The sequence below is a fragment of the Schistocerca piceifrons genome, chromosome 2 (assembly GCF_021461385.2).
Source record: "Schistocerca piceifrons isolate TAMUIC-IGC-003096 chromosome 2, iqSchPice1.1, whole genome shotgun sequence".
Taxonomy (NCBI): domain Eukaryota; kingdom Metazoa; phylum Arthropoda; class Insecta; order Orthoptera; family Acrididae; genus Schistocerca; species Schistocerca piceifrons.
In genome coordinates, this window is record NC_060139.1 from 666,676,227 (window position 1) to 666,704,203 (window position 27,977).

General features: G+C 43.5%; 1 protein-coding gene across 1 annotated transcript in view; it reads right to left on the reverse strand.

The window, feature by feature from the left end:
- Positions 1–27,977, reverse strand: part of LOC124775731 (odorant receptor Or2-like) — a 102,887-nt gene that overhangs the window by 73,681 nt on the left and 1,229 nt on the right. Inside the window, exon 2 of the mRNA XM_047250559.1 lies at positions 4,333–4,660. Within this exon, the coding sequence (XP_047106515.1) occupies positions 4,333–4,660 (328 nt within the window). The remainder of the gene's footprint in view (positions 1–4,332; positions 4,661–27,977) is intronic.

The window sequence follows — 27,977 nt, forward strand, 5'->3', positions numbered from 1 at the left end:
AAGAGGTCCTGCAGAAGTCACGACCATACATGCAGCAGCCACAACATGGTCCATCAGGATCGGTTGGATTTACGGCCTGGCGGTAAGGCGACCATGGACAACGACAAGATCTGTATGGCAGACAATACCGTAGCCTGCCCACGACATTAGAGAACAATTTGTCAAGTTCCTGGACAACACTTGGCAGGTACCTCTCAACACGAGTCTCCGCACACGAACACTGCAATCACCTTGCGTCACAGTATATCTGCACTGCTTCGTTAATAACACGTTTTGCAAGTGACGAAGTTTCCAGTTGAGATGGGAACGGCAGAACTGAAGGCAAGATGCAAGCTGTTGTCGTGTCAAGCGGGGTACTCGAACAGGGAATCTGGGTGCAAGGTATTTTCTCGTAACCTGTCCATTGTAATATGATAAGACACAATGCAGCGGCTCCAGTGTCCGTACTGAGATCATCTTGCAGTGCTCTGGCGGCATCTGTAAGACGCCACAACACAAAGATGGCCAAATATCGGTCTTCACGTGGGGTTATAATGCGTCAGCAACCTTGTCCAACCTGTCTCTCTGTACAGTGTCCACAATCTACATCTAGTGGCGTTGGCATCTGCAACAACGCGACCGGAAGTTCATCCTCTTTTGATCAAACAGACTGCCCTTGCAACGTGCCTGCATTAAGACGTCGCACTGCATGTGCTTGGTTGAATACAGCGTCCACAAATGACATCTGCGATCTGTGTTCCTCACTAGAAAACACAGACACCGATATTCACTTTGTTCCGAGGGGTCACCTAACAATGTAATGCATAGTACAGCCAATAGATGGCGAATGATATTAACTGATGCCTACATTGAAAGCGAAGATCTCAAGCTATGCAGTAAGACCAAAGGTACTGCTTGTATCAAAATACACTGAAGTGTCAAAGAAACAGGTACAGCCATGCGTATTCAAATACAGAGATAAGTAAACAGGCAGAATACGGCGCAGCGGTCGGCAATGCCATTATAAAGCAACAAGTGTCTAGTGCAGTTGGTAGATCGGTTACTGCTGCTACAATGGCAGCTTACCGAGATTTAAGTGAGTACGAACGTGGTGTTATAGCCGGAGCACGAGCAATGGGACACAGCATCTCCAAGGTAGCGATGAAGTGCGGATTTTCCCGTACGACCATTTTATGAGTGTAAAATGAATATCAGGAGTACGGTAAAAAATCAAATCTCCGACATCGCTGGTGCCGGAAAAAGATCCAACAAGAATGGGATGAACGGTGATTGCAGAGAATCGTTCAGCGTGACAGAGGTGCAGCCCTTCCGCAAATTGCTGCACATTTCAATTCCGGGCCATCAACAGGCGTCAGCGTGCCAACCATTCAACGAAACATAATCGATATGGCCTTTCGGAGCCGAAAGCCCACTCGTGCACCCTTGATGACTGCACGACATGAAGCTTTATGCTTCGCCTGGGCCCGTCACCACTGACATTGGACTGTTGATGACTGGAAACATGTTGCCGCGTCGGACGAGTATCGTTTCAAATTGTATCGAGCAGATGGACGAGTACGAGTATGGTGACGATCTCATGAATCCATGGACCTTGCATGTCAGCAGGGGACTGTTCCAAGCTCATGGAAGCTCTGTAATGGTGTGGGGCGTGTGGAGTTGGAGTGCTATGGGACTGCTGATACATCCAGATACGACTCTGACAGGTGACACGTATGTAAGCATCCTGTCTGATCGCATGCATCCATTCATTTCCATTGTGCATTCCGACGGACTTGGGCAATTCCAGGAGGACAATGCGACACCCCATAGGTCCAGAATTGTTTCAGAGTGGTCCCAGAAACATTCTCCGCCTCCTTAGCCGAGTAGTGACGTGATCGTCTCCCATGCAAGCGGGCCCTGGTTCTATTGCCGGCCAGGTTGGAGATTTTCTCCGCTCGTTGACTGGGTGTTGTGTTGTCCTCATCATCATTTCATCATCAACGGCACGCAAGTCGTCCACTGTGGCGTCGACTGAAATAAGACTTGCACTCGGCGGCCGCACTTCTCCGGATGGGGCCTCCCGGTCAACAACGCCACACGTTCATCTCAAGTGCTCCGGGAACATTCTTCTGAGTTTAAACACTTCCGTTGGCCATCAAATTCTCCAGACAAGGACATTATTGAGCACATATAGATTGCCTTCCAATGTGCTGTTCAGAAGAGATCTCCACCCCCTCGTCCTCCTACGGGTTTATGGACAGACATGTAAGATTCATTGTATCAGTTCCCTCCAGCACTACTTCAGACAGCAGTCGAGTCCATGCCACGTCGTGTTGCGACATCTCTGCGTGCTGGCGAGCGCCCTACACGATGTTAGGTAGGTGTACCATTTTCCTTGATTCCTGAGTGTAGATTTAAGATGCCTGACATTCATACAGGTGTTCCTCTAATTCTTGTGAACAGCGTCTTTTAGGTGAATAGCTTACCTGAATCACCTTGCATCTGAACCTACGAGGGTAATCCCAAAAGTAAGGTCTCCTGTTTTTTTATAAGTACATAGACATGTTTATTTCGACAGTGGTTTACATCAGTTTACAGCTTGAACATTTAGCTATTTTTCGACATAATCACGATTTCTGTCGATGCATTTTTGTAGACGCTTTGGCAGTTTTTGTATGCCCATGTCATACCAGCACGCCGCCAGCTCCGCGGCTTTGGCGGAGAAGGATGCCACCACTGACGTGATTGTTGCTTGGTCTCAGGTGTAAAGCGATATGCCCAGGTTTCGTCATCCGTGACAATTGAGTCCAAAAGTTAACCTGTTCGGATGGAAGGCGGTGAAGATATGTGCGGGAAGCATCAACTCGTTGCCGCATGTGGTCCTCAGTCAGCATGCGTGGCACCCATCTTCCACACACCTTCCGGTAGTTCAATGCTTCCGTTAAAATTCTGTAAGCGGTGCTTCGGGAAACCTCAGGGACCGACGTGCAGAGATCATCCAGGGTGATCCGCCGATTTTCACGCATGCTTTGCTCAACCTTCAACACTGTCCCCTCAGAGATTGACTGTCTCCCGCTCCTTTGTTCGTCGCGAATTTTGGTCCGACCAGCTGCAAATTCTCTACACCAGCTACGAACATTTTTCACAAATGGCTTGAGCACTATGCGACTTAACTTCTGAGGTCATCAGTCGCCTAGAACTTAGAACTAATTACACCTAACTAACCTAAGGACATCACACACATCCATGCCCGAGGCAGGATTCGAACCTGCGACCGTAGGCGGTCGCTCGGTTCCAGACTGTAGCGCCTAGAACCGCACGGCCACTCCAGCCGGCCATTTTTGACACCCATGCACAACTCACCAAACACTTCCGTCAATTGGCGATGGATTTCAATTGGCGCAGTGCCGTTTGCTTCAAATGGTTCAAATGGCTCTGAGCACTATGGGACTCAACTGCTGTGGTTATCAGTCCCCTAGAACTTAGAACTACTTAAACCTAACTAACCTAAGGACATCATACACATCCATGCCCGAGGCAGGATTCGAACCTGCGACCGTAGCAGTCGCACGGTTCCGGACTGCGCGCCTAGAACCGCGAGACCACCGCGGCCGGCCCGTTTGCTTCAAAAACCGAATAACTGCGCGCAGTTCGCACTTGGCGGTAACATCCAACGGTAGCTCCATTTTCAACGGCTCCCAAACCAAGACTGAGCGCCTCAGCGCGGCGTGCGCATGTTTACACACTGCGCGTGAAGCACTCTTCATAACAGTGTGACCAACTGCGACACAAACTGAGTTCTGTACTTATAAAAAAATAGGAGGCATTGGTTTTGGGATTACCCTCGTACCTGCCACTTCCATAATTTTAAGGTACAGTAATGTCAAATGTTTTTTATTCCAGTCTTTGATCACAATATCAATTCTTTACACGATGACCGGTTTCAGTCCGTAATGACCATCCTCAGATCTTTTTTACACCATGTCCTAAAGTAATAAGGCCATAATGGCATCGTCAAAACGTATAAAGCTTTTGACGATGCCATTATGGCCTTATCACTTTAGGACACGGTGTAAAAAAGATCTGAGGATGGTCATTACGGACTGAAACCGGTCATCGTCTAAAGAATTGATATTGTAATCAAAGACTGGAATAAAAAACATTTGACAGTATTGGATCACTGTTTGTATACGCGACCATGTCGCAGTTGGTGGTACAGTAATGTAGCTGTACTGAGGATTTGAAGTGCTTTGTCAGATGAGATGTTTTTTTTCTCTCAGGAATGAATTGGTACTACGGAGTCTCTGCGCGCGACAAGTAGGAATGCTCGTGTGCAGTGCGGCAGATACTGACCGAGAGGAGGTAGGTGATGTGGTAACCGGGCGCGGCGGTGACGTCGAGGGGCGACCAGAGGCGGTAGGGCAGGGCGTCGCCGTCGGCGAGCAGCGGGCCCGCCGCCCACACGCAGCCGACGCCGCTGCAGCACGCGACGCAGCCCAGCGTCAGTCTGCGCAGGCGCAGCTCGGCCGCCGCGGCGCGCCCGTCCCCCAGGCGCGCGCACGCTTCGCGCGTCTGCTGAACCAGGCGCGCCACCCGCCGCTGGCTCCGCATCAGGTACACCACCTGCGCAGCGTCCACCTGTTCCACTCTCACAGTACAACCCACTGTCGAGATGGCAGCACTGCACGAAATGGATTAAACAGCAAGAGACGTCGAAGGCTTCCATCCAGTCACTCACCGATCAGTCTGGCCTGGCAACGGAAGACAGCAAAACGAAAGCTGAAATTTTAAATTTAGCATTTGAGAAATCTTTCACGCAGGAGGATTGTACAAACATACCGCCGTTTGATTCTCGTACAGATTCCCGTATGGATGACATGGTGATAGACATCCCTGGGGTTGTGAAGCAGCTGAATGGGTTGAAAATAAACAAAGCGCCAGGTCCTGATAGGATTCCAATTGGGTTTTACAGAGAGTACTCTACTGCATTGGCTCCTTACTTAGATGGCATTTATCGCGAATCTCTGGCCCAACGTAAAGTCCCGAGCGACTGGAAAAAAGCGCAGCTGACGCCTGTATATGAGAAGGGTAGAAGGACGGATCCTCAAAATTACAGACCAATATCCTTAACATCGGTTTGTTGCAGAATTCTCGAACATATTCTCAGTTCGAATATAATGAATTTCCTTGAGACAGAGAAGTTGCTGTCCATGCATCAGCACGGCTTTAGAAAGCATCGCTCTTGCGAAACGCAACTCGCCCTTTTTTCACATGATATCTTGCGAACCATGGATGAAGGGTATCAGACAGATGCCACATTCCTTGACTTCCGGAAAGCGTTTGACTCGGTGCCCCACTGCAGACTCCTAACTAAGGTACGAGCATATGGGATTGTTTCCCAAGTATGTGAGTGGCTCGAAGACTTCTTAAGTAATAGAACACAGTACGTTGTCCTCGATGGTGAGTGTTCATCGGAGGAGAGGGTATCATCTGGAGTGCCCCAGGGAAGTGTGGTAGGTCCGCTGTTGTTTTCTATCTACATAAATGGTCTTTTGGATAGGGTGGATCGCAATGTGCGGCTGTTTGCTGATGCTGTGGTGTACGGGAAGGTGTCGTCGATGAGTGACTATAGGACGATACAAGATGACATGGACAGGATTTGTGATTGGTGTAAAGAACGGCAGCTAACTCCAAATATAGATAAACGTAAATTAATGCAGATGAATAGGAAAAAGAATCCTGTAATGTTTGAATACTCCATTAGTAGTGTAGCGCTTGACACAGTCACGTCGATTAAGTATTTGGGCGTAACATTGCACAGCGATATGAAGTGGGACAAGCATGTAATGGCAGTTGTGGTGAGGCGGATGGTCGTCTTCGGTTCTTTCGTAGAATTTTGGGAAGATGTGGTTCATCTGTAATGGAGACCGCTTATAGAACGCTGGTGCGATCTATACTTGAGTACTGCTCGAGCGTTTGGGATCCCTATCAGGTGAGATTGAGGGAGGACATAGAAGCAATTCAGAGGCCGGCTGCTAGATTTGTTACTGGTAGGTTTGATCATCACGCGAGTGTTACGGAAACGCTTCAGGAACTCTGGTGGGAGTCTCTAGAAGAAAGGAGGCGTTCTTTTCGTTAATCGCTACTGAGGAAATTTAGAGAACCAGCATTTGAGGCTGACTGCAGTACAATGTTACTGCCGCCAACTTACATTTCGCGGAAAGACCACAAACATAAGATAAGGGAGATTAGGGCTCGTACAGAGGCATATAGGCAGTCATTTTTCCCTCGTTCTGTTTGGGAGTGGAACAGGGAGAGAAGATGCTAGTTGTGGTACGAGGTACCCTCCGCCACGCACCGTATGGTGGATTGCGGAGTATGTATGTAGATGTAGACGTAGACGTCATGTGTTACTGTGGCCTTCAGTCCGAATGCTGGTTCGATGCAACTATCCACGTTAGTCTACGCTGTACAAGCCTCCTCTAGTCTTTTTTACGAGAGTCTCTTCACATGTTCTGCACACTGTAGAACTGAAGAAAACAATTTAGTTTACAAAATACGCCTTCAATACAATCTCCATTCGTGCTTATGAAAGCTACCCCACGTTTTAGCAACTTCTGCATTCCTGCTAGGGCACCTTCGTTGTTGAGCTGTCCGATTATTGGGGTCATCTCACTGGAAGCTTCTTCAATTGTATCAAAACGCTTTCCACGGAGTTGTCCCTTCAATTAGCGAAACACATCAAAGTTTGGTGGGTTCATATCAGGACTGTATGGTGGGTAAGGAAGTATTTCCCATCCATAATTCTCGAGAGTTGCTCTAACTGGATGGGCAGTATGCACTCTTGCATTATCGTACAAAATGATGACAACAGTTGCAAACAATTCAGGCCTTCTTTCACGAATTTTAGGGCGCAAAACATTTTGCAGGAATTTTGCAGGAACAGCTTGTAGTACGCGCCAATTATAGACGTCTCTTAGGATACTACACTCCTGGAAATGGAAAAAAGAACACATTGACACCGGTGTGTCAGACCCACCATACTTGCTCCGGACACTGCGAGAGGGCTGTACAAGCAATGATCACACGCACGGCACAGCGGACACACCAGGAACCGCGGTGTTGGCCGTCGAATGGCGCTAGCTGCGCAGCATTTGTGCACCGCCGCCGTCAGTGTCAGCCAGTTTGCCGTGGCATACGGAGCTCCATCGCAGTCTTTAACACTGGTAGCATACCGCAACAGCGTGGACGTGAACCGTATATGCAGTAGACGGACTTTGAGCGAGGGCGTATAGTGGGCATGCGGGAGGCCGGGTGGACGTACCGCCGAATTGCTCAACACGTGGGGCGTGAGGTCTCCACAGTACATTGATGTTGTCACCAGTGGTCGGTGGAAGGTGCACGTGCCCGTCGACCTGGGACCGGACCGCAGCGACGCACGGATGCACGCCAAGACCGTAGGATCCTACGAAGTGCTGTAGGGGACCGCACCACCACTTCCCAGCAAATTAGGGACACTGTTGCTCCTGGGGTATCGGCGAGGACCATTCGCAACCGTCTCCATGAAGCTGGGCTACGGTCCCGCACACCGTTAGGCCGTCTTCCGCTCACGCCCCAACATCGTGCAGCCCGCCTCCAGTGGTGTCGCGACAGGCGTGAATGGAGGGACGAATGGAGACGTTGTAACGCCGGAAATGCATATCCTCCTATTTCCATCTATTGTACTATTATTTTTTTCCTTGTTTTGTTACCTCAAGATATGACATTTCTGTCTCTTTATATATTGTAATTGCTTTACTGTTTGGATATATATATATTTATGCATTTATGTCGATGTATAATTGGTTTGTTTCGTAAATATTATTTGTATTTTTACGCCGGGTCTTCCCTAGGGAAAACTGCTATCGAACGATTACATCGATAGGTCGTGTGAAGACTCAAAGTGTGTAGGATCTTTGGTAGTGTTAACTCTGCCGCGTGAAGCGCGGGCAGAACAGTGGGAGTGTGGCGGGAGTAGCGAGTGGAGCAGGTGTGTTGTGTGACGCTCCCGCGAGTTGCCGCGCTTTCGGGGTTTGGCAGCATGTAATTGCGCTCGACTCGCGATGATAGTTTCTGACATGGTGTCGCGGACGGGAAGCATTAGCTGGCGCACATCAAGAGCCCGTTTCGTCTGGTGACCGTGTCGAGAAGAAGGCGCGCCAACATCCAGCTTCTGCAACAGCGACGGCCGACAATGAGCGACTGTCGCCACCTCCTCGATCGACGGCTTCAAACCTTCAATCAACCAACAAGGAAGACTAAAAGCACGTAAAGTTTCAGAACTGTATGGCAGACCTCAGCTTTTCAAATTGTTCCATTTGCCTCGCAAAATTACAGCAACTTAGCATGAACCTTTGTTGCTCATTGTCCCAATTGCATTGCCAAGCAGGGTCCCTTCCTTTTCCGAAATGAACCCGAGTGTCGTTGAAATTCAAACGCCAGCATTAAAATAATATAATTAGATTTCACTGCTTTAATTTCAAAGTTCAGTAGCTGGCTACAATATTTAGGTTACACGAGCACAAATTTAGAGTGCGAGTTTTGTTAGCATATTTTAGCTTACCTGTGACTGCAGCTCAGCTTGGTACGTACTAAATTTTACTATTGTTAATAGTTCAGAATCATTTAATTCAAGTTCAAAGTTAAATCTCTCGTTTCTAAATTGCGTAGAGTCAAGTTGCTTTTGAAATGATTGTTGAGGTAGTCCAAGACTAACCGTATTTTACTGGATTTCGATGTGCTTCAGAAAGAAAGCTCACTATTAACTTCAGTCACTAAATTAATTTTCGATTTTCCGGTTTTATTAATTCTTTTGCTAAATTAAGTCAGAGTGTAGCGAAATTTATTACTTCTGACAAACTTTCAGTTTTCACACTACACGTGTCAACCTTCAGTTGCCACGCTTCTAGTGCTAATTATATGTGTAATAACCTTTCTTTTTCAGTTACTATAGTAATTGTCCTTAGGACTGGCGACCGTGATTTCCCCCAAATCTCAAATATCTAATTACCGCTAGTTAATTGTTAACGTAACGGCCGCCCATTTACTTTCTTTATTAACTTTACCCCTTTTCAAAATTGATTTCCACCAGTTTCATTTGCATTTTTCCGTTCATATAGATGTAACCCTTTCCTCCCTCTTTACCGACAGGTTAACTTCGGTGACGATTGCTTTCCCAAAACTCCCATTAGGTACACGCGGTTTCATTTTTCACTGTCATTAAGGTCGGTAAGTGAGGGGGAGGTTACACGTGGCGACCTGGTGACAGGACAATCTTCAATTTTGAGGTTGTTCTGGACACGAAGTTTGCATTGTGCAAATCTCGTAACAAAGTACTGGTTACGAAATGGTCGTTACGTCAGCGAGAATAAATAGTGTGAGGAATCCTAATTATATTTGAGATTTGGCATTTATATTGAAAATTATTAAAATGAGTGAAGGCAACAATTACCAAAATTTGGTAGACTTGGATACGGAACAATCGGTCGAACAGTGGGAAACGCGCACGGCGGTTCCCATTGTTCAGGGGCAGGCGGCTAGCATGAAAGACGCGACCGCCGAAACGCAACAAAGAGCAGAAATGGAATTCCAAACTTTAGAAAATGTTTCGGAATCGGAAGCGAAAATCAAACCTGTACCCCTTGATGATGAATACGGGGGAACATGTATAGAGGAACCAGCTACGGAAGTAAAACCGGTAGTCTCCGGGAATTTAACTGATTTATTGAATGTTTTGATTAATGAAATCAAGAGTCAATCGGCAGAAATTATAGCTCTGTCTGCCAAGCAAGAAGCTCAGTCTGAAAAAATTGAACGAAAGCTAGACAATCAGAACAAAGCTATTAATGTTGTTAACAACAATGTTGGAGTTGTTAATACAAAAGTTGATAAAATCAAAGAAGATATTGTTGTAATTAATACCGAAATCGGTAATCTTAAACAGGAAATGATAGGCGTTCAGGCGGAAATTGCGAGCATAAATACTCGTTTTGATTCCGAAATTAGCAGAATCGAGAAAAGTGTAGGAGAATCAGTTGCTCCGATCATCGAGAATAAGGTGACGGAACAAATTCAATTAGTGAAAACAGAGGATCAACAGAAGGTGGAAACTTTAAAGGCTTTAGTATCCGAAGTAGATACCAAAGTGACGAAGCAGGCTAATACCTGCGAAGAGAAAAAGAGGGAAGTGGAAACGCTTGCGACAACCACTTGCCAAGTAATTATGAGAGTGTCGGAATTAGAAAAGAAACTTGACGAAAAACAGAGCTATGTGCCAATCTGTGCACATAGTTCGGAATTGTTGACGAAAGAGGAGCGGTTCGACCCCTTGAAAAAAGGCGGTATACACGCGACGGATTTCATTAAGAATTGTGAAAGAGTTTTACCCAGATCATGGACTAATGAGAGAAAAATTAATGCGGTTATTGATGTGCTGGCTGGTGATGCCAAGCGTTGGGGCTTAAACCTCAACATTACGAACCTGACTTTTGACGAGTTTAAAAATTTGTTTCTGGCTGAATACTGGTCAGAGCAAAAACAGCAAAGTGTCTGGCGCGAATTTGTCGTATCGAGGCCTTTCGATGCGAATTCGCGCGGTTCGATGAGGGAGTTTTGTGAGGGCTGGATCCGCAAGTTGGAATATTTGCGTGATCGCCGCACGGAATCCGAAATAGTCTGGGAACTCTACAAGAAGCTTCCAGATGATACAAAACGCTACGTAGGAAGCAATTACAGGACAATCAATGATTTCCTGGAAAGAGTTGAAGACGAGGACTATTGGCGCAATAATCGCGACAGTGGTAGAGGCCGTGGTAACAACAACGGGTACCACCCCAACCATAACAACGATAACCATGGGAATAATGCATACCGCAGCAATAACAATAATGGTTCGGGCCGTAATAACAATCGGTACAATGCAAATGATAACAGGAATGACAGAAACCAGTATCATACTAACGTGATACGGGGTTCACAGAATAGTAATAACGCCAGAGGGTGTGATCAGCCGCCTCAGCAGGATCCGGGGAGCGTATCTGCTGGGACGAGACAGGGAAACCATTAGCCGCGCCGGTGAGGGGCCGAGCGGGCGTGGAGAAATTTTGGCGGCCCAATAACAGGAGAAAACCCAGGTATCGTCATTATGAAAATTCTGTATGGAATAATCAACGGCGGGAGAGTGTGCCAGTGTTAAGAGAAAAGAGTGCGCCCACAAGTAGTAGATCAGCTGTATACACGGCAGTAGAAAATACATTCGCTGTCAGTGAGAACAATTTAAGTAGTGTTCCGGAAATCGATCATAAAGTGGCAGCTGTAATACCCACAGCGGAACTGGAGATTGAGTTTAAGAATGATTCGCAATTGTTGAGAGAAGATCAGATGTCGGATAAAACGTCCGTCATTGAGCGAGGGGATGCAAAGAGGGATGAGGTCTGGTTAAGGCAGTTCGGTCGCTTATACGACGAACTAAGAGATTATAGGGGTCTGTATGGGAGAAGTGTTTATGGGGAGCGCGTGCAGTATTTGCCGCGCCTCGTCCCACAGGAAGATAGTATTTGTGAAGTGATTGAAAGTTCTGGCCCTAACCGGCAGACTTTACCAGAAATAGTTGATGTTAATGGGCAGCACGAGCAAGATTCGTCGTGTTTCGTCCCGCAGGAGTTAGATGTTGAAGGAGTAACGGAAAGTTCTGGCCCTAACCGGCAGACTTTACCGAAAGTTATAGTGGTAGAAGTAGCCGACCCATCCGACGCAAACCTCCAGTTTAAACATTGCGAGAGTATTAAGGGGAAAGATTACGAAAATTTTAGTGATAGCCGGACACAATTGGTAGAAAAGCACATAGAGTTCAGCGTGTATGAGGTTAGAGCTGACGTTATGCGGTCAGACGGTAGCAGTGTGGGTTGCGCAGATCCAGAGGAAGTAATTTCAGATGCGACTGGGCACATTCCTCCAGGTAGATTGGCAGATGAGATCAATCTGACCAAAGAGGAATCAACGAAGGTGACAATTAGTGAATCGATAGCAAAGCAACACTCACTAGTTGACGAGTTACAGGAAAAGGTTTCGGTATTGGAGGCGACGCTACAGACTATGCCTCAGGACAAACGTTTTGAAATTAAAACTGTAAGTGAACAGAGGCTGAAAAAGCCGCCAGATAAACCGGATTTAGGATCAAAGCCGGATGGTTTTTTCTGGAATGACCTGGATATAGACGAGGATTTACTGTGGGAAAATAAAGAAACAGTCGAGGACAAGTGTAGACAGATAGTAGTGTCCGTTAATATGCACGACCTACAACTAAACGTGTTGATTGACACTGGTGCAGAATTGAGTGCTGTATCTGACAAAATATTTGAGTTACTGAAAGACAGACCTGGCATCGTAGTTATGCCAGTAACAGGAGTGAAAATTATCGGTGCTACTGGGAAGGCCAGTAAACCGGTCACAAAACAGATTTTCGTCAACTTCGAGATATGTGGGGCACGATTTGAACAAGAGTTTGTCGTCGTGCCAGACTTAACTACGGAAGTAATTATCGGGTTAGATTGGCTATTAAAGTACCGTGCAGTGATTAACTGCGAAAGCAAAACGTTGACATGTACGTCCCAAGATAAAACAATAGTAGTTAGTTTTGACGAGGCAGGAGACGGTGTGCATAGGCAATACCAGCCTATACACATTGTTAACTGGCCGGATGGTATTGACATAGGTATGAATCTGAACTACTGTAATGTGAAGAATCTCGGCATTGACAATAATGCAGAAAGTGAATTGGAAAGTATTGTAGACGGTGTGTCAAACGTAACACACGAACAAAGACGAGGCCGACTTTCCCGTACCTATTGCCATCACAACCATAGGGCATGGGGCAAATATGTAGCAGTATTTGAGAGAATTATGAACACCTTGAGACATGAATCTACGGAATTTTCTCCAGAGGAAATCCTGTTGGGTGACAGAAGTACAAGTTTAGTGGTAGAGATAATCAAATTCCCTCCACGGATTGACATTAGTATTGGTGTGAAAAAGGATCGTTTGCGAGAAGTAATGAAGCTAAAAGCCGATGCTCGCATACGTCGTCATGACACTAAAGCGCGTTTTGATTAATCAATTTAATTTTAATCAATTTAATCATGATCTAATCAACTGAAAAATCCAAGCTGCTAGTTTAAGTTTTCAGCTGAGTCACAGTAGATTAAGGAATGTAAATATGATTTTGTAAATAGCTGTAAGATTCCATAAATATGTGATTTACTAGTCATTGCCGATGTACTTAGACGCTGTTTTAAGTTTCAGGCTAGTACATGCGTGTGATGATGGACAGTGTTGAGTTATCCACTGTGATAGTATTAAGGGACTCCTTGAGATTACTCGGGAGTGAGTTTTACCGAAAGAATTCAGTGAAACGGACGTTCTGGAAACGCCGTCACAAGGGCGAGTGAGATCAAGCGTGCCGCACACGCGGGCGCAACAATACTGGCGAGGCGAGCCGCTGTCGGCTCTTGTGCCGCTGTTGGCTCTTGGGCCGCTGTCGGCATTCTTTGTACTTGCGAGTACGGAAGGCGGAATTGTTTTTCTTCCTGGACAGCTGAAAGAATTCTACTGTCAATATTTATGTTTTTTTCGATCTGATGTGTGTTATTTTCTTGTTTAGCGTTTAATGGACTCCCATGACGAGAATATTAATTATGAAAGGGTTATGTAAAAATGTGTATTCTATGTAATTAATTATTAATTTGCGTATTTTCATCTACCTGTTTTTATGACCATGTACTCTGATTAATTTTGTAAATAGTATTCCATTTCTTGATACTGTTGGGAATTTTGACAATTTTAGAATAGCTAAACCATTTTCTATGTTTTCTATGAATTTTAATATGTTGTCAACCTGTTTTATTTTGTGCAAGATGACAGAGTGGAATAAGATTAGGAGTGTCTCCACTCAATTATTATGGTCTAAAGAAATTTATTTATGCTTAATTAGACGAATGCTAAATTTTGTTGATGTTTTGAGCATATGCATTTCCGCTGTTTCTTTTTTGGGACATTTTCTGAGTCTGTTTACATTACACGAACATCCTCAGACAATGTGGGGCACGTGTAACGCCGGAAATGCATATCCTCCTATTTCCATCTATTGTACTATTATTTTTTTCCTTGTTTTGTTACCTCAAGATATGACATTTCTGTCTCTTTATATATTGTAATTGCTTTACTGTTTGGATATATATATATTTATGCATTTATGTCGATGTATAATTGGTTTGTTTCGTAAATATTATTTGTATTTTTACGCTGGGTCTTGCCTAGGGAAAACTGCTATCGAACGATTACATCGATAGGTCGTGTGAAGACTCAAAGTGTGTAGGATCTTTGGTAGTGTTAACTCTGCCGCGTGAAGCGCGGGCAGAACAGTGGGAGTGTGGCGGGAGTAGCGAGTGGAGCAGGTGTGTTGTGTGACGCTCCCGCGAGTTGCCGCGCTTTCGGGGTTTGGCAGCATGTAATTGCGCTCGACTCGCGATGATAGTTTCTGACATGGTGTCGCGGACGGGAAGCATTAGCTGGCGCACATCAAGAGCCCGTTTCGTCTGGTGACCGTGTCGAGAAGAAGGCGCGCCAACATCCAGCTTCTGCAACAGCGACGGCCGACAATGAGCGACTGTCGCCACCTCCTCGATCGACGGCTTCAAACCTTCAATCAACCAACAAGGAAGACTAAAAGCACGTAAAGTTTCAGAACTGTATGGCAGACCTCAGCCTTTCAAATTGTTCCATTTGCCTCGCAAAATTACAGCAACTTAGCATGAACCTTTGTTGCTCATTGTCCCAATTGCATTGCCAAGCAGGGTCCCTTCCTTTTCCGAAATGAACCCGAGTGTCGTTGAAATTCAAACGCCAGCATTAAAATAATATAATTAGATTTCACTGCTTTAATTTCAAAGTTCAGTAGCTGGCTACAATATTTAGGTTACACGAGCACAAATTTAGAGTGCGAGTTTTGTTAGCATATTTTAGCTTACCTGTGACTGCAGCTCAGCTTGGTACGTACTAAATTTTACTATTGTTAATAGTTCAGAATCATTTAATTCAAGTTCAAAGTTAAATCTCTCGTTTCTAAATTGCGTAGAGTCAAGTTGCTTTTGAAATGATTGTTGAGGTAGTCCAAGACTAACCGTATTTTACTGGATTTCGATGTGCTTCAGAAAGAAAGCTCACTATTAACTTCAGTCACTAAATTAATTTTCGATTTTCCGGTTTTATTAATTCTTTTGCTAAATTAAGTCAGAGTGTAGCGAAATTTATTACTTCTGACAAACTTTCAGTTTTCACACTACACGTGTCAACCTTCAGTTGCCACGCTTCTAGTGCTAATTATATGTGTAATAACCTTTCTTTTTCAGTTACTATAGTAATTGTCCTTAGGACTGGCGACCGTGATTTCCCCCAAATCTCAAATATCTAATTACCGCTAGTTAATTGTTAACGTAACGGCCGCCCATTTACTTTCTTTATTAACTTTACCCCTTTTCAAAATTGATTTCCACCAGTTTCATTTGCATTTTTCCGTTCATATAGATGTAACCCTTTCCTCCCTCTTTACCGACAGGTTAACTTCGGTGACGATTGCTTTCCCAAAACTCCCATTAGGTACACGCGGTTTCATTTTTCACTGTCATTAAGGTCGGTAAGTGAGGGGGAGGTTACACGTGGCGACCTGGTGACAGGACAATCTTCAATTTTGAGGTTGTTCTGGACACGAAGTTTGCATTGTGCAAATCTCGTAACAAAGTACTGGTTACGAAATGGTCGTTACGTCAGCGAGAATAAATAGTGTGAGGAATCCTAATTATATTTGAGATTTGGCATTTATATTGAAAATTATTAAAATGAGTGAAGGCAACAATTACCAAAATTTGGTAGACTTGGATACGGAACAATCGGTCGAACAGTGGGAAACGCGCACGGCGGTTCCCATTGTTCAGGGGCAGGCGGCTAGCATGAAAGACGCGACCGCCGAAACGCAACAAAGAGCAGAAATGGAATTCCAAACTTTAGAAAATGTTTCGGAATCGGAAGCGAAAATCAAACCTGTACCCCTTGATGATGAATACGGGGGAACATGTATAGAGGAACCAGCTACGGAAGTAAAACCGGTAGTCTCCGGGAATTTAACTGATTTATTGAATGTTTTGATTAATGAAATCAAGAGTCAATCGGCAGAAATTATAGCTCTGTCTGCCAAGCAAGAAGCTCAGTCTGAAAAAATTGAACGAAAGCTAGACAATCAGAACAAAGCTATTAATGTTGTTAACAACAATGTTGGAGTTGTTAATACAAAAGTTGATAAAATCAAAGAAGATATTGTTGTAATTAATACCGAAATCGGTAATCTTAAACAGGAAATGATAGGCGTTCAGGCGGAAATTGCGAGCATAAATACTCGTTTTGATTCCGAAATTAGCAGAATCGAGAAAAGTGTAGGAGAATCAGTTGCTCCGATCATCGAGAATAAGGTGACGGAACAAATTCAATTAGTGAAAACAGAGGATCAACAGAAGGTGGAAACTTTAAAGGCTTTAGTATCCGAAGTAGATACCAAAGTGACGAAGCAGGCTAATACCTGCGAAGAGAAAAAGAGGGAAGTGGAAACGCTTGCGACAACCACTTGCCAAGTAATTATGAGAGTGTCGGAATTAGAAAAGAAACTTGACGAAAAACAGAGCTATGTGCCAATCTGTGCACATAGTTCGGAATTGTTGACGAAAGAGGAGCGGTTCGACCCCTTGAAAAAAGGCGGTATACACGCGACGGATTTCATTAAGAATTGTGAAAGAGTTTTACCCAGATCATGGACTAATGAGAGAAAAATTAATGCGGTTATTGATGTGCTGGCTGGTGATGCCAAGCGTTGGGGCTTAAACCTCAACATTACGAACCTGACTTTTGACGAGTTTAAAAATTTGTTTCTGGCTGAATACTGGTCAGAGCAAAAACAGCAAAGTGTCTGGCGCGAATTTGTCGTATCGAGGCCTTTCGATGCGAATTCGCGCGGTTCGATGAGGGAGTTTTGTGAGGGCTGGATCCGCAAGTTGGAATATTTGCGTGATCGCCGCACGGAATCCGAAATAGTCTGGGAACTCTACAAGAAGCTTCCAGATGATACAAAACGCTACGTAGGAAGCAATTACAGGACAATCAATGATTTCCTGGAAAGAGTTGAAGACGAGGACTATTGGCGCAATAATCGCGACAGTGGTAGAGGCCGTGGTAACAACAACGGGTACCACCCCAACCATAACAACGATAACCATGGGAATAATGCATACCGCAGCAATAACAATAATGGTTCGGGCCGTAATAACAATCGGTACAATGCAAATGATAACAGGAATGACAGAAACCAGTATCATACTAACGTGATACGGGGTTCACAGAATAGTAATAACGCCAGAGGGTGTGATCAGCCGCCTCAGCAGGATCCGGGGAGCGTATCTGCTGGGACGAGACAGGGAAACCATTAGCCGCGCCGGTGAGGGGCCGAGCGGGCGTGGAGAAATTTTGGCGGCCCAATAACAGGAGAAAACCCAGGTATCGTCATTATGAAAATTCTGTATGGAATAATCAACGGCGGGAGAGTGTGCCAGTGTTAAGAGAAAAGAGTGCGCCCACAAGTAGTAGATCAGCTGTATACACGGCAGTAGAAAATACATTCGCTGTCAGTGAGAACAATTTAAGTAGTGTTCCGGAAATCGATCATAAAGTGGCAGCTGTAATACCCACAGCGGAACTGGAGATTGAGTTTAAGAATGATTCGCAATTGTTGAGAGAAGATCAGATGTCGGATAAAACGTCCGTCATTGAGCGAGGGGATGCAAAGAGGGATGAGGTCTGGTTAAGGCAGTTCGGTCGCTTATACGACGAACTAAGAGATTATAGGGGTCTGTATGGGAGAAGTGTTTATGGGGAGCGCGTGCAGTATTTGCCGCGCCTCGTCCCACAGGAAGATAGTATTTGTGAAGTGATTGAAAGTTCTGGCCCTAACCGGCAGACTTTACCAGAAATAGTTGATGTTAATGGGCAGCACGAGCAAGATTCGTCGTGTTTCGTCCCGCAGGAGTTAGATGTTGAAGGAGTAACGGAAAGTTCTGGCCCTAACCGGCAGACTTTACCGAAAGTTATAGTGGTAGAAGTAGCCGACCCATCCGACGCAAACCTCCAGTTTAAACATTGCGAGAGTATTAAGGGGAAAGATTACGAAAATTTTAGTGATAGCCGGACACAATTGGTAGAAAAGCACATAGAGTTCAGCGTGTATGAGGTTAGAGCTGACGTTATGCGGTCAGACGGTAGCAGTGTGGGTTGCGCAGATCCAGAGGAAGTAATTTCAGATGCGACTGGGCACATTCCTCCAGGTAGATTGGCAGATGAGATCAATCTGACCAAAGAGGAATCAACGAAGGTGACAATTAGTGAATCGATAGCAAAGCAACACTCACTAGTTGACGAGTTACAGGAAAAGGTTTCGGTATTGGAGGCGACGCTACAGACTATGCCTCAGGACAAACGTTTTGAAATTAAAACTGTAAGTGAACAGAGGCTGAAAAAGCCGCCAGATAAACCGGATTTAGGATCAAAGCCGGATGGTTTTTTCTGGAATGACCTGGATATAGACGAGGATTTACTGTGGGAAAATAAAGAAACAGTCGAGGACAAGTGTAGACAGATAGTAGTGTCCGTTAATATGCACGACCTACAACTAAACGTGTTGATTGACACCGGTGCAGAATTGAGTGCTGTATCTGACAAAATATTTGAGTTACTGAAAGACAGACCTGGCATCGTAGTTATGCCAGTAACAGGAGTGAAAATTATCGGTGCTACTGGGAAGGCCAGTAAACCGGTCACAAAACAGATTTTCGTCAACTTCGAGATATGTGGGGCACGATTTGAACAAGAGTTTGTCGTCGTGCCAGACTTAACTACGGAAGTAATTATCGGGTTAGATTGGCTATTAAAGTACCGTGCAGTGATTAACTGCGAAAGCAAAACGTTGACATGTACGTCCCAAGATAAAACAATAGTAGTTAGTTTTGACGAGGCAGGAGACGGTGTGCATAGGCAATACCAGCCTATACACATTGTTAACTGGCCGGATGGTATTGACATAGGTATGAATCTGAACTACTGTAATGTGAAGAATCTCGGCATTGACAATAATGCAGAAAGTGAATTGGAAAGTATTGTAGACGGTGTGTCAAACGTAACACACGAACAAAGACGAGGCCGACTTTCCCGTACCTATTGCCATCACAACCATAGGGCATGGGGCAAATATGTAGCAGTATTTGAGAGAATTATGAACACCTTGAGACATGAATCTACGGAATTTTCTCCAGAGGAAATCCTGTTGGGTGACAGAAGTACAAGTTTAGTGGTAGAGATAATCAAATTCCCTCCACGGATTGACATTAGTATTGGTGTGAAAAAGGATCGTTTGCGAGAAGTAATGAAGCTAAAAGCCGATGCTCGCATACGTCGTCATGACACTAAAGCGCGTTTTGATTAATCAATTTAATTTTAATCAATTTAATCATGATCTAATCAACTGAAAAATCCAAGCTGCTAGTTTAAGTTTTCAGCTGAGTCACAGTAGATTAAGGAATGTAAATATGATTTTGTAAATAGCTGTAAGATTCCATAAATATGTGATTTACTAGTCATTGCCGATGTACTTAGACGCTGTTTTAAGTTTCAGGCTAGTACATGCGTGTGATGATGGACAGTGTTGAGTTATCCACTGTGATAGTATTAAGGGACTCCTTGAGATTACTCGGGAGTGAGTTTTACCGAAAGAATTCAGTGAAACGGACGTTCTGGAAACGCCGTCACAAGGGCGAGTGAGATCAAGCGTGCCGCACACGCGGGCGCAACAATACTGGCGAGGCGAGCCGCTGTCGGCTCTTGTGCCGCTGTTGGCTCTTGGGCCGCTGTCGGCATTCTTTGTACTTGCGAGTACGGAAGGCGGAATTGTTTTTCTTCCTGGACAGCTGAAAGAATTCTACTGTCAATATTTATGTTTTTTTCGATCTGATGTGTGTTATTTTCTTGTTTAGCGTTTAATGGACTCCCATGACGAGAATATTAATTATGAAAGGGTTATGTAAAAATGTGTATTCTATGTAATTAATTATTAATTTGCGTATTTTCATCTACCTGTTTTTATGACCATGTACTCTGATTAATTTTGTAAATAGTATTCCATTTCTTGATACTGTTGGGAATTTTGACAATTTTAGAATAGCTAAACCATTTTCTATGTTTTCTATGAATTTTAATATGTTGTCAACCTGTTTTATTTTGTGCAAGATGACAGAGTGGAATAAGATTAGGAGTGTCTCCACTCAATTATTATGGTCTAAAGAAATTTATTTATGCTTAATTAGACGAATGCTAAATTTTGTTGATGTTTTGAGCATATGCATTTCCGCTGTTTCTTTTTTGGGACATTTTCTGAGTCTGTTTACATTACACGAACATCCTCAGACAATGTGGGGCACGTGTAACGCCGGAAATGCATATCCTCCTATTTCCATCTATTGTACTATTATTTTTTTCCTTGTTTTGTTACCTCAAGATATGACATTTCTGTCTCTTTATATATTGTAATTGCTTTACTGTTTGGATATATATATATTTATGCATTTATGTCGATGTATAATTGGTTTGTTTCGTAAATATTATTTGTATTTTTACGCTGGGTCTTGCCTAGGGAAAACTGCTATCGAACGATTACATCGATAGGTCGTGTGAAGACTCAAAGTGTGTAGGATCTTTGGTAGTGTTAACTCTGCCGCGTGAAGCGCGGGCAGAACAGTGGGAGTGTGGCGGGAGTAGCGAGTGGAGCAGGTGTGTTGTGTGACGCTCCCGCGAGTTGCCGCGCTTTCGGGGTTTGGCAGCATGTAATTGCGCTCGACTCGCGATGATAGTTTCTGACATGGTGTCGCGGACGGGAAGCATTAGCTGGCGCACATCAAGAGCCCGTTTCGTCTGGTGACCGTGTCGAGAAGAAGGCGCGCCAACATCCAGCTTCTGCAACAGCGACGGCCGACAATGAGCGACTGTCGCCACCTCCTCGATCGACGGCTTCAAACCTTCAATCAACCAACAAGGAAGACTAAAAGCACGTAAAGTTTCAGAACTGTATGGCAGACCTCAGCTTTTCAAATTGTTCCATTTGCCTCGCAAAATTACAGCAACTTAGCATGAACCTTTGTTGCTCATTGTCCCAATTGCATTGCCAAGCAGGGTCCCTTCCTTTTCCGAAATGAACCCGAGTGTCGTTGAAATTCAAACGCCAGCATTAAAATAATATAATTATATTTCACTGCTTTAATTTCAAAGTTCAGTAGCTGGCTACAATATTTAGGTTACACGAGCACAAATTTAGAGTGCGAGTTTTGTTAGCATATTTTAGCTTACCTGTGACTGCAGCTCAGCTTGGTACGTACTAAATTTTACTATTGTTAATAGTTCAGAATCATTTAATTCAAGTTCAAAGTTAAATCTCTCGTTTCTAAATTGCGTAGAGTCAAGTTGCTTTTGAAATGATTGTTGAGGTAGTCCAAGACTAACCGTATTTTACTGGATTTCGATGTGCTTCAGAAAGAAAGCTCACTATTAACTTCAGTCACTAAATTAATTTTCGATTTTCCGGTTTTATTAATTCTTTTGCTAAATTAAGTCAGAGTGTAGCGAAATTTATTACTTCTGACAAACTTTCAGTTTTCACACTACACGTGTCAACCTTCAGTTGCCACGCTTCTAGTGCTAATTATATGTGTAATAACCTTTCTTTTTCAGTTACTATAGTAATTGTCCTTAGGACTGGCGACCGTGATTTCCCCCAAATCTCAAATATCTAATTACCGCTAGTTAATTGTTAACGTAACGGCCGCCCATTTACTTTCTTTATTAACTTTACCCCTTTTCAAAATTGATTTCCACCAGTTTCATTTGCATTTTTCCGTTCATATAGATGTAACCCTTTCCTCCCTCTTTACCGACAGGTTAACTTCGGTGACGATTGCTTTCCCAAAACTCCCATTAGGTACACGCGGTTTCATTTTTCACTGTCATTAAGGTCGGTAAGTGAGGGGGAGGTTACAACGTGTCGTCTTAAGCGATGAAAGTCGCTTCTGCCTTGGTGCCAATGATGGTCGTATGCGTGTTTGGCGGCGTGCTGGTGAGCGCCACAATCAGGACTGCATACGACCGAGGCACACAGTGCCAACACACGGCATCATGGTGTGGGGAGCGATCTCCTACACTGGCCGTACACCACTGGTGATCATCGAGGGGACACTGAATAGTGCACGGTACATCCAAACCGTCATCGAACCCATCGTTCTACCATTCCTAGACCGGCAAGGGAACTTGCTGTTCCAACAGGACAACGGACGTCCGCATGTATCCCGTGCCACCCAACGTGCTCTAGAAGGTGTAAGTCAACTACCCTGACCAGCAAGATCTCCGGATCTGTCCCCCATTGAGCATGTTTGGGACTGGATGAAGCGTCGTCTCACGCGGTCTGCACGTCCAGCACGAACGCTGGTCCAACTGAGGCGCCAGGTGGAAATGGCATGGCAAGCCGTTCCACAGGACTACATCCAGCATCTCTACGATCGTCTCCATGGGAGAATAGGAGCCTGCATTGCTGCGAAAGGTGGATATACACTGTACTAGTGCCGACATTGTGCATGCTCTGTTGCCTGTGGCTATGTGCCTGTGGTTCTGTCAGTGTGATCATGTGATGTATCTGACCCCAGGAATGTGTCAATAAAGTTCGCCCTTCCTGGTACAATGAATTCACAGTGTTCTTATTTCAATTTCCAGGAGTGTATATTTGCAGCTGTTACTCCATTCATGTCATACGCAAATATCATCGTCAGTTTCGAAATGTTTTCCTGCGTGGAGAGTCGAAACTTTTCCTCTGCGATGACTGAGACATCAGTTCTGGCTCAAAATCTCGTACCCAGGTATTCCTTTTCAGAAACTTTTCTCCTTCTGATCTATACCGCTGAAGCAATTCTTCTGCGATTCTCTTGCGACCCGCTTTCTGCTCTTCTCACAGACCATGCGGAACCCATCTGGCAGTAACTTTTTTCATCTTTTATTTTTCGGTTACGGTTCTCTACAGACAAGTGACAGACAGTATGATCTCATATGCAATGTCCCTGCATTGTCTCTGTCGAACATCTCTTGAAATGTCAGTAACAGTAACCAGAGAGGTTTAGTTTGTTGTAGTTGCTGACCTTCCGCTTCTTGGGTTCTCCTCTGTGCTTACCCGACCTTCATGGAAACGAACAGATACAATCCACTACACTATTGCGTCACACCTCTCTCAAAGTCCTGTAAATTTCCGTTGGTTTTTTTTTCACTTAGGGATTCGATTGTGATGTAGGAATGCTGGTGTCACTGTCACTACGTGTAATCTGACGTGACTAGGTTTCAGCTTCCGTTTTAAAAATGAGTTACTCACGACACGCGCAACGTGCAAACATATGAACGACACACCTAAAGTCTCGCTGACGACTGACATGAATTTCAACCTGATGACGCCAGCGCAATGTGCAGGATTTTTTAAATGATCCTCGTATGTATGGATTCACAGTCACTGTAAATTGCTTAAGGGGACTCCACCCAAAAATTTTAAAACTTTTTTTGAGCTCTTTCACATCTTTCAAGTGTTTATTCTAATATCACAAAACGATTTGGTGTATTCGAATTACAAGTACATCCAAGAAATATTTTAAATATGGACTGAGCGGAGGGCCGTGGCACGCTGACAGCTGCTAGAGTGCTCGAGACAACAAATGTAAATGAAAGGTTGCACGGCGTCATTAGTTCATGCGTCCCAAAGAAAAATAAAAAAGATATTTTTGGGTGTTGTAGGAGCTGTTTCTCAGTTCAGTATGGGATCTTTAAGACTGAAGAAAGTGGAAGTCTCAGCGGTCCTTTATTACCTGCTTATCTGGAGAGAAAAAACGACAGATCAATCAGTCCACAACATGCTGCCGGAAGAAGGAAAAATTTAAGAAAAAGGTTACCCTGGTCTTGAAGATACAGGAAGAAGCCTTACAGGAGCAGACAGAGAAAACGTGTGGTGACAGTGAATTAAAACGGGTATTTATCTTGTACTGGAATTCATTTTTAATAAAATTTTAAAATCGAGTTTCCCATAACTTTGTTTTTCTATGTTCAATGCTAATTTTTTTATCCTAAAAATAACTAATCTCAATGACATTTTTTCAGGAAGTGGTCTTGAGGTATTTGCATACTTCCATGCATTACTATTATCGAAAATGTAAATTGTCTGTTTTATTATCATTTTTATATACCGAAAATTAAAGAAAATTTAAGAGTGAAACTTGAAAAAAAAAAAAACGGAAAGTAGATTAATAAAATTTTTCATAAAATTAATGCGTAGGACTATTGAACAATGTAAAGGTACCTAAAAAAATATAGAACGTGAACATTGAGGTCTGAGTACCAAAAGTCGGTTTTCAAAAATACCATTAAAATCATATTAAAAATTGAAAACTCAAACGACAAAGAAGTTTTGGACTTCAAAGATTGTCGCTACAGCTTTACAAGATAGACATAATTCTAAAATTCGGTAGAAAAAAATTTAATTTTTGGGCGGGTGAAATTGGTCAAAAAGTGACATTTTCTGATTATTATCTCGTAATAATATTTGATCTCTCCTGAATAATTTTTTGCGTCATTTGTCGATTAATTCCAATTGTAAGTGTACTTTTTATCATTTCAAAGTTAACAGTACAAGTGGAAAAAATCCAGTCTTTCTGCACTGACTTGCTATCTCTGGAACTATTCATTCTACAAGGCTGTGGTTTTCAGCTATTTATTCCTTGATTCATGTTAAGAGGTTGGATGCATTGTGTAAACAGAAATGACAGTACTGCACATGCATCTTGTGGATTTACTTTGTGGGTGTAGTGTTTTATAGGTGTTGAACTGTAAACATAGTGGTTTGGTGTACTACTACAGGTTCTTATATTCTTTTCAGCATGACGAAAAGAAAGAATTCTTTTAAGAAGCGACGTTTCTATGGAAACCAGCGTACGACTAGATCGCAATCTAGTGCTGATCCCGAAATAGATGTTTCGCAGACACACGAAAAGGACAGGCCTACTAGTGCTTCGAGGAGAAAACTTGGACACAATGAGGATTTATTTATTGACAAAGGAGACCATGTAAATAGTTTAGGTTATGTTTTATTAGATTTGAGTGTGTTAGGGCAAGTTTTACAAGATCCTATATCATGTAAGGTTTGTGGTGGGCAAATTAGCATCTTTGAGGACACATCTGCGAGGACTGAACTAGCTAACAAACTTGTTGTTCAGTGCAAAGTCTGCAGGCTCTCTACGTCATTTTGGACTTCTCAAAAGTGCAAGAATGACATGTTTGAAAGCAATGTTAGATTCTTGTATGCAGTGAGGTGCATAGGTAAAGATTTGACTGCAAAAAATGGTTCAAATGGGTCTGAGCACTATGGGACTTAACTGCTGTGGTCATCAGTCCCCTGGAACTTAGAACTACTTAAACCTAACTAACCTAAGGACACCACACACATCCATGCCCGAGGCAGGATTCGAACCTGCGACCGTAGCGGTCGCGCGGTTCCAGGCTGTAGCGCCTAGAACCGCACGGCCACTCCGGCCGGCATTTGACTGCAGCTCAAGTATTACGTGTGACCCTGAACTTGTCAAACCCACCAATCAGATCAAGTAATTACACAGAAGTAATAACTGAATGTGTCAAAACTGTTGCTGTTTCTTCTATGAAAGCCGCTGCTAAAGAATCAGTAGAATTAAATAACACGACAGACTTATCTGTGGCAGTTGATGGTACATGGCAGAAGAGAGGCCACACATCTAAAAATGCAGTTGCAACTGTCACTAGTGGAGACACAGGTAAAATTTTTAGACGTCGAAGTGTTTACTAAATACTGCCACCAGTGTAAATCAGTTGACAATGAAACAAGTGCAAAATTGCGCCAAGAGTTATGAGGGAACTACTGGGGGTAAGGAGGCTGCTGCACTTGTTTCTATGTTCAGACCTCACAACAGGAAAGAGGTGTGTGCTACACTGAGTACTTGGGGGATGGTGATTCAAAGGCCTTCAAATCAGTCGTGGAAAGCCATCCTTATGATGAAAAGCATATTTTGAAGATTCAATGTGTGGGCCACGTTCAAAAACGGACGGGAACGCCCCTTCGGAAAATGAAGCAGACAAAACGAAAAGAGAAGTTATCAGATGGGAAGACTTTAAATGGTCAAGAAAGAGTTACAGACAAAAACATTAATGAACTCCAGCAATATTATGGAATGGCAATAACGAATAACACACACGACCTACAAGGAATTAAAAGAGCAGTGTGGACTACATTCTTCCAGAAATCATCTCACTGATGATACACCTGTACATGGTCTTTGCCCACCTGGTGCTGATTCACGGCGCAATTGCCACAAAGCTCTGGTAGCAGATACAGAGGAACAGTTTAGGCACAAAAACAGCATACCATCTGCAGTGATGGAGGTAATTAAGCCAATATATAGAGTTAGGTCTTTCTTTCTGATCTTCTTTCCAAATGTCTCCATGGTCGAAAGCAAAACCCGAATGAGTCTTTCAATAATGTCATTTGGACCCGCATACCGAAAAAGCCTTTTTAGGCACGAAAATGTATTCTTGGGTGTTTTGATACTGTGACAAATTTTAATGATGGCAATAAGGGAAGAATTAGTGTACTAGAGGAACTTGTTATCACTCCAGGAGCCAACACACTGCAAGCCTTCCAGCGAATGGATCGACTCAAGATCATGAAAGTGCAGAGTGTAGCAGAGGAAATGACTCAATTAGCAAGAGGCAGGAAAAGACGGAAGCTTCTAGGTTTGTAGGATGATCAAGTACACGATCCAGATAATTCTGATTATGGGCCTGGCTGTTTCTAGGAACTGGCATGGCTCTATATGTGAGTTAATATCAGCTAAAATGTTTAAACTTGATTTCCCGGAAATGACATTTTTAAAAATATTTGACCCATTATCTCAGGAAGTACTACAGATACATGTCTTATTTTACATTATGTTACCATTTAGTATACTGCACCTGCTGAACCACCAAAACATCTCTACTTGTAACGGTTTTTACTTAGAGGAAGAACAGGGGACTCTTTTTTAAAAAAATTGAAGATAATTTTTGAAAAATCATAACTAATTATTTGTCTGTATATTCTGATCATGGTTCAGAATCAGAAAAGGAGCGAAACCATACTTCCTGAAAATTTCAGATCTCTATCTCTCAAAGGTTCTGAGATAATGGGTCATCAATATTGAAAATTTAATACTGTAGGTATAGGACGTACGTACTTCCCTTAAGGGAATTCACCACATCTTGTGTATTTTTGCTTTAGTGGTTTCTGTAACGTATTTTAACGTCACTCGATAGCTGAATGCTAGACTACAGATCTAGAGGTCTCAGATTCTATCCCCAGTTGTCCCTAAGATATTTAGTCGTGACTTACCATTTCTTTCATTGTAAAAAATACTGAACTGCACCATAGTTGCGAGTTCAGTTAAGCTGTAGGTGGTCCCCTGGTGAGTAATTCAATTCAGAAGTCGGAGGAGTTACAGAACATATCTTCAACCTGTGGTATTCAATTCACCTTTAGGTTGATAATTCTTTTTTCTATTTTAATGTTATATGTCCTGGCACAGTGACAACACAAAGTTATTTTGCATGGAATGTAACCGAGAAAAAGTTTTTAAATTGTGTGTTAACCCTTTGAGCCCTAGTGGTTTCTCTCTTAAATCTTAGTTTTATTCATTTTGTTTTGAAGTATCCATGCCTTTAGCACAGACGACCGATGCTCCAAA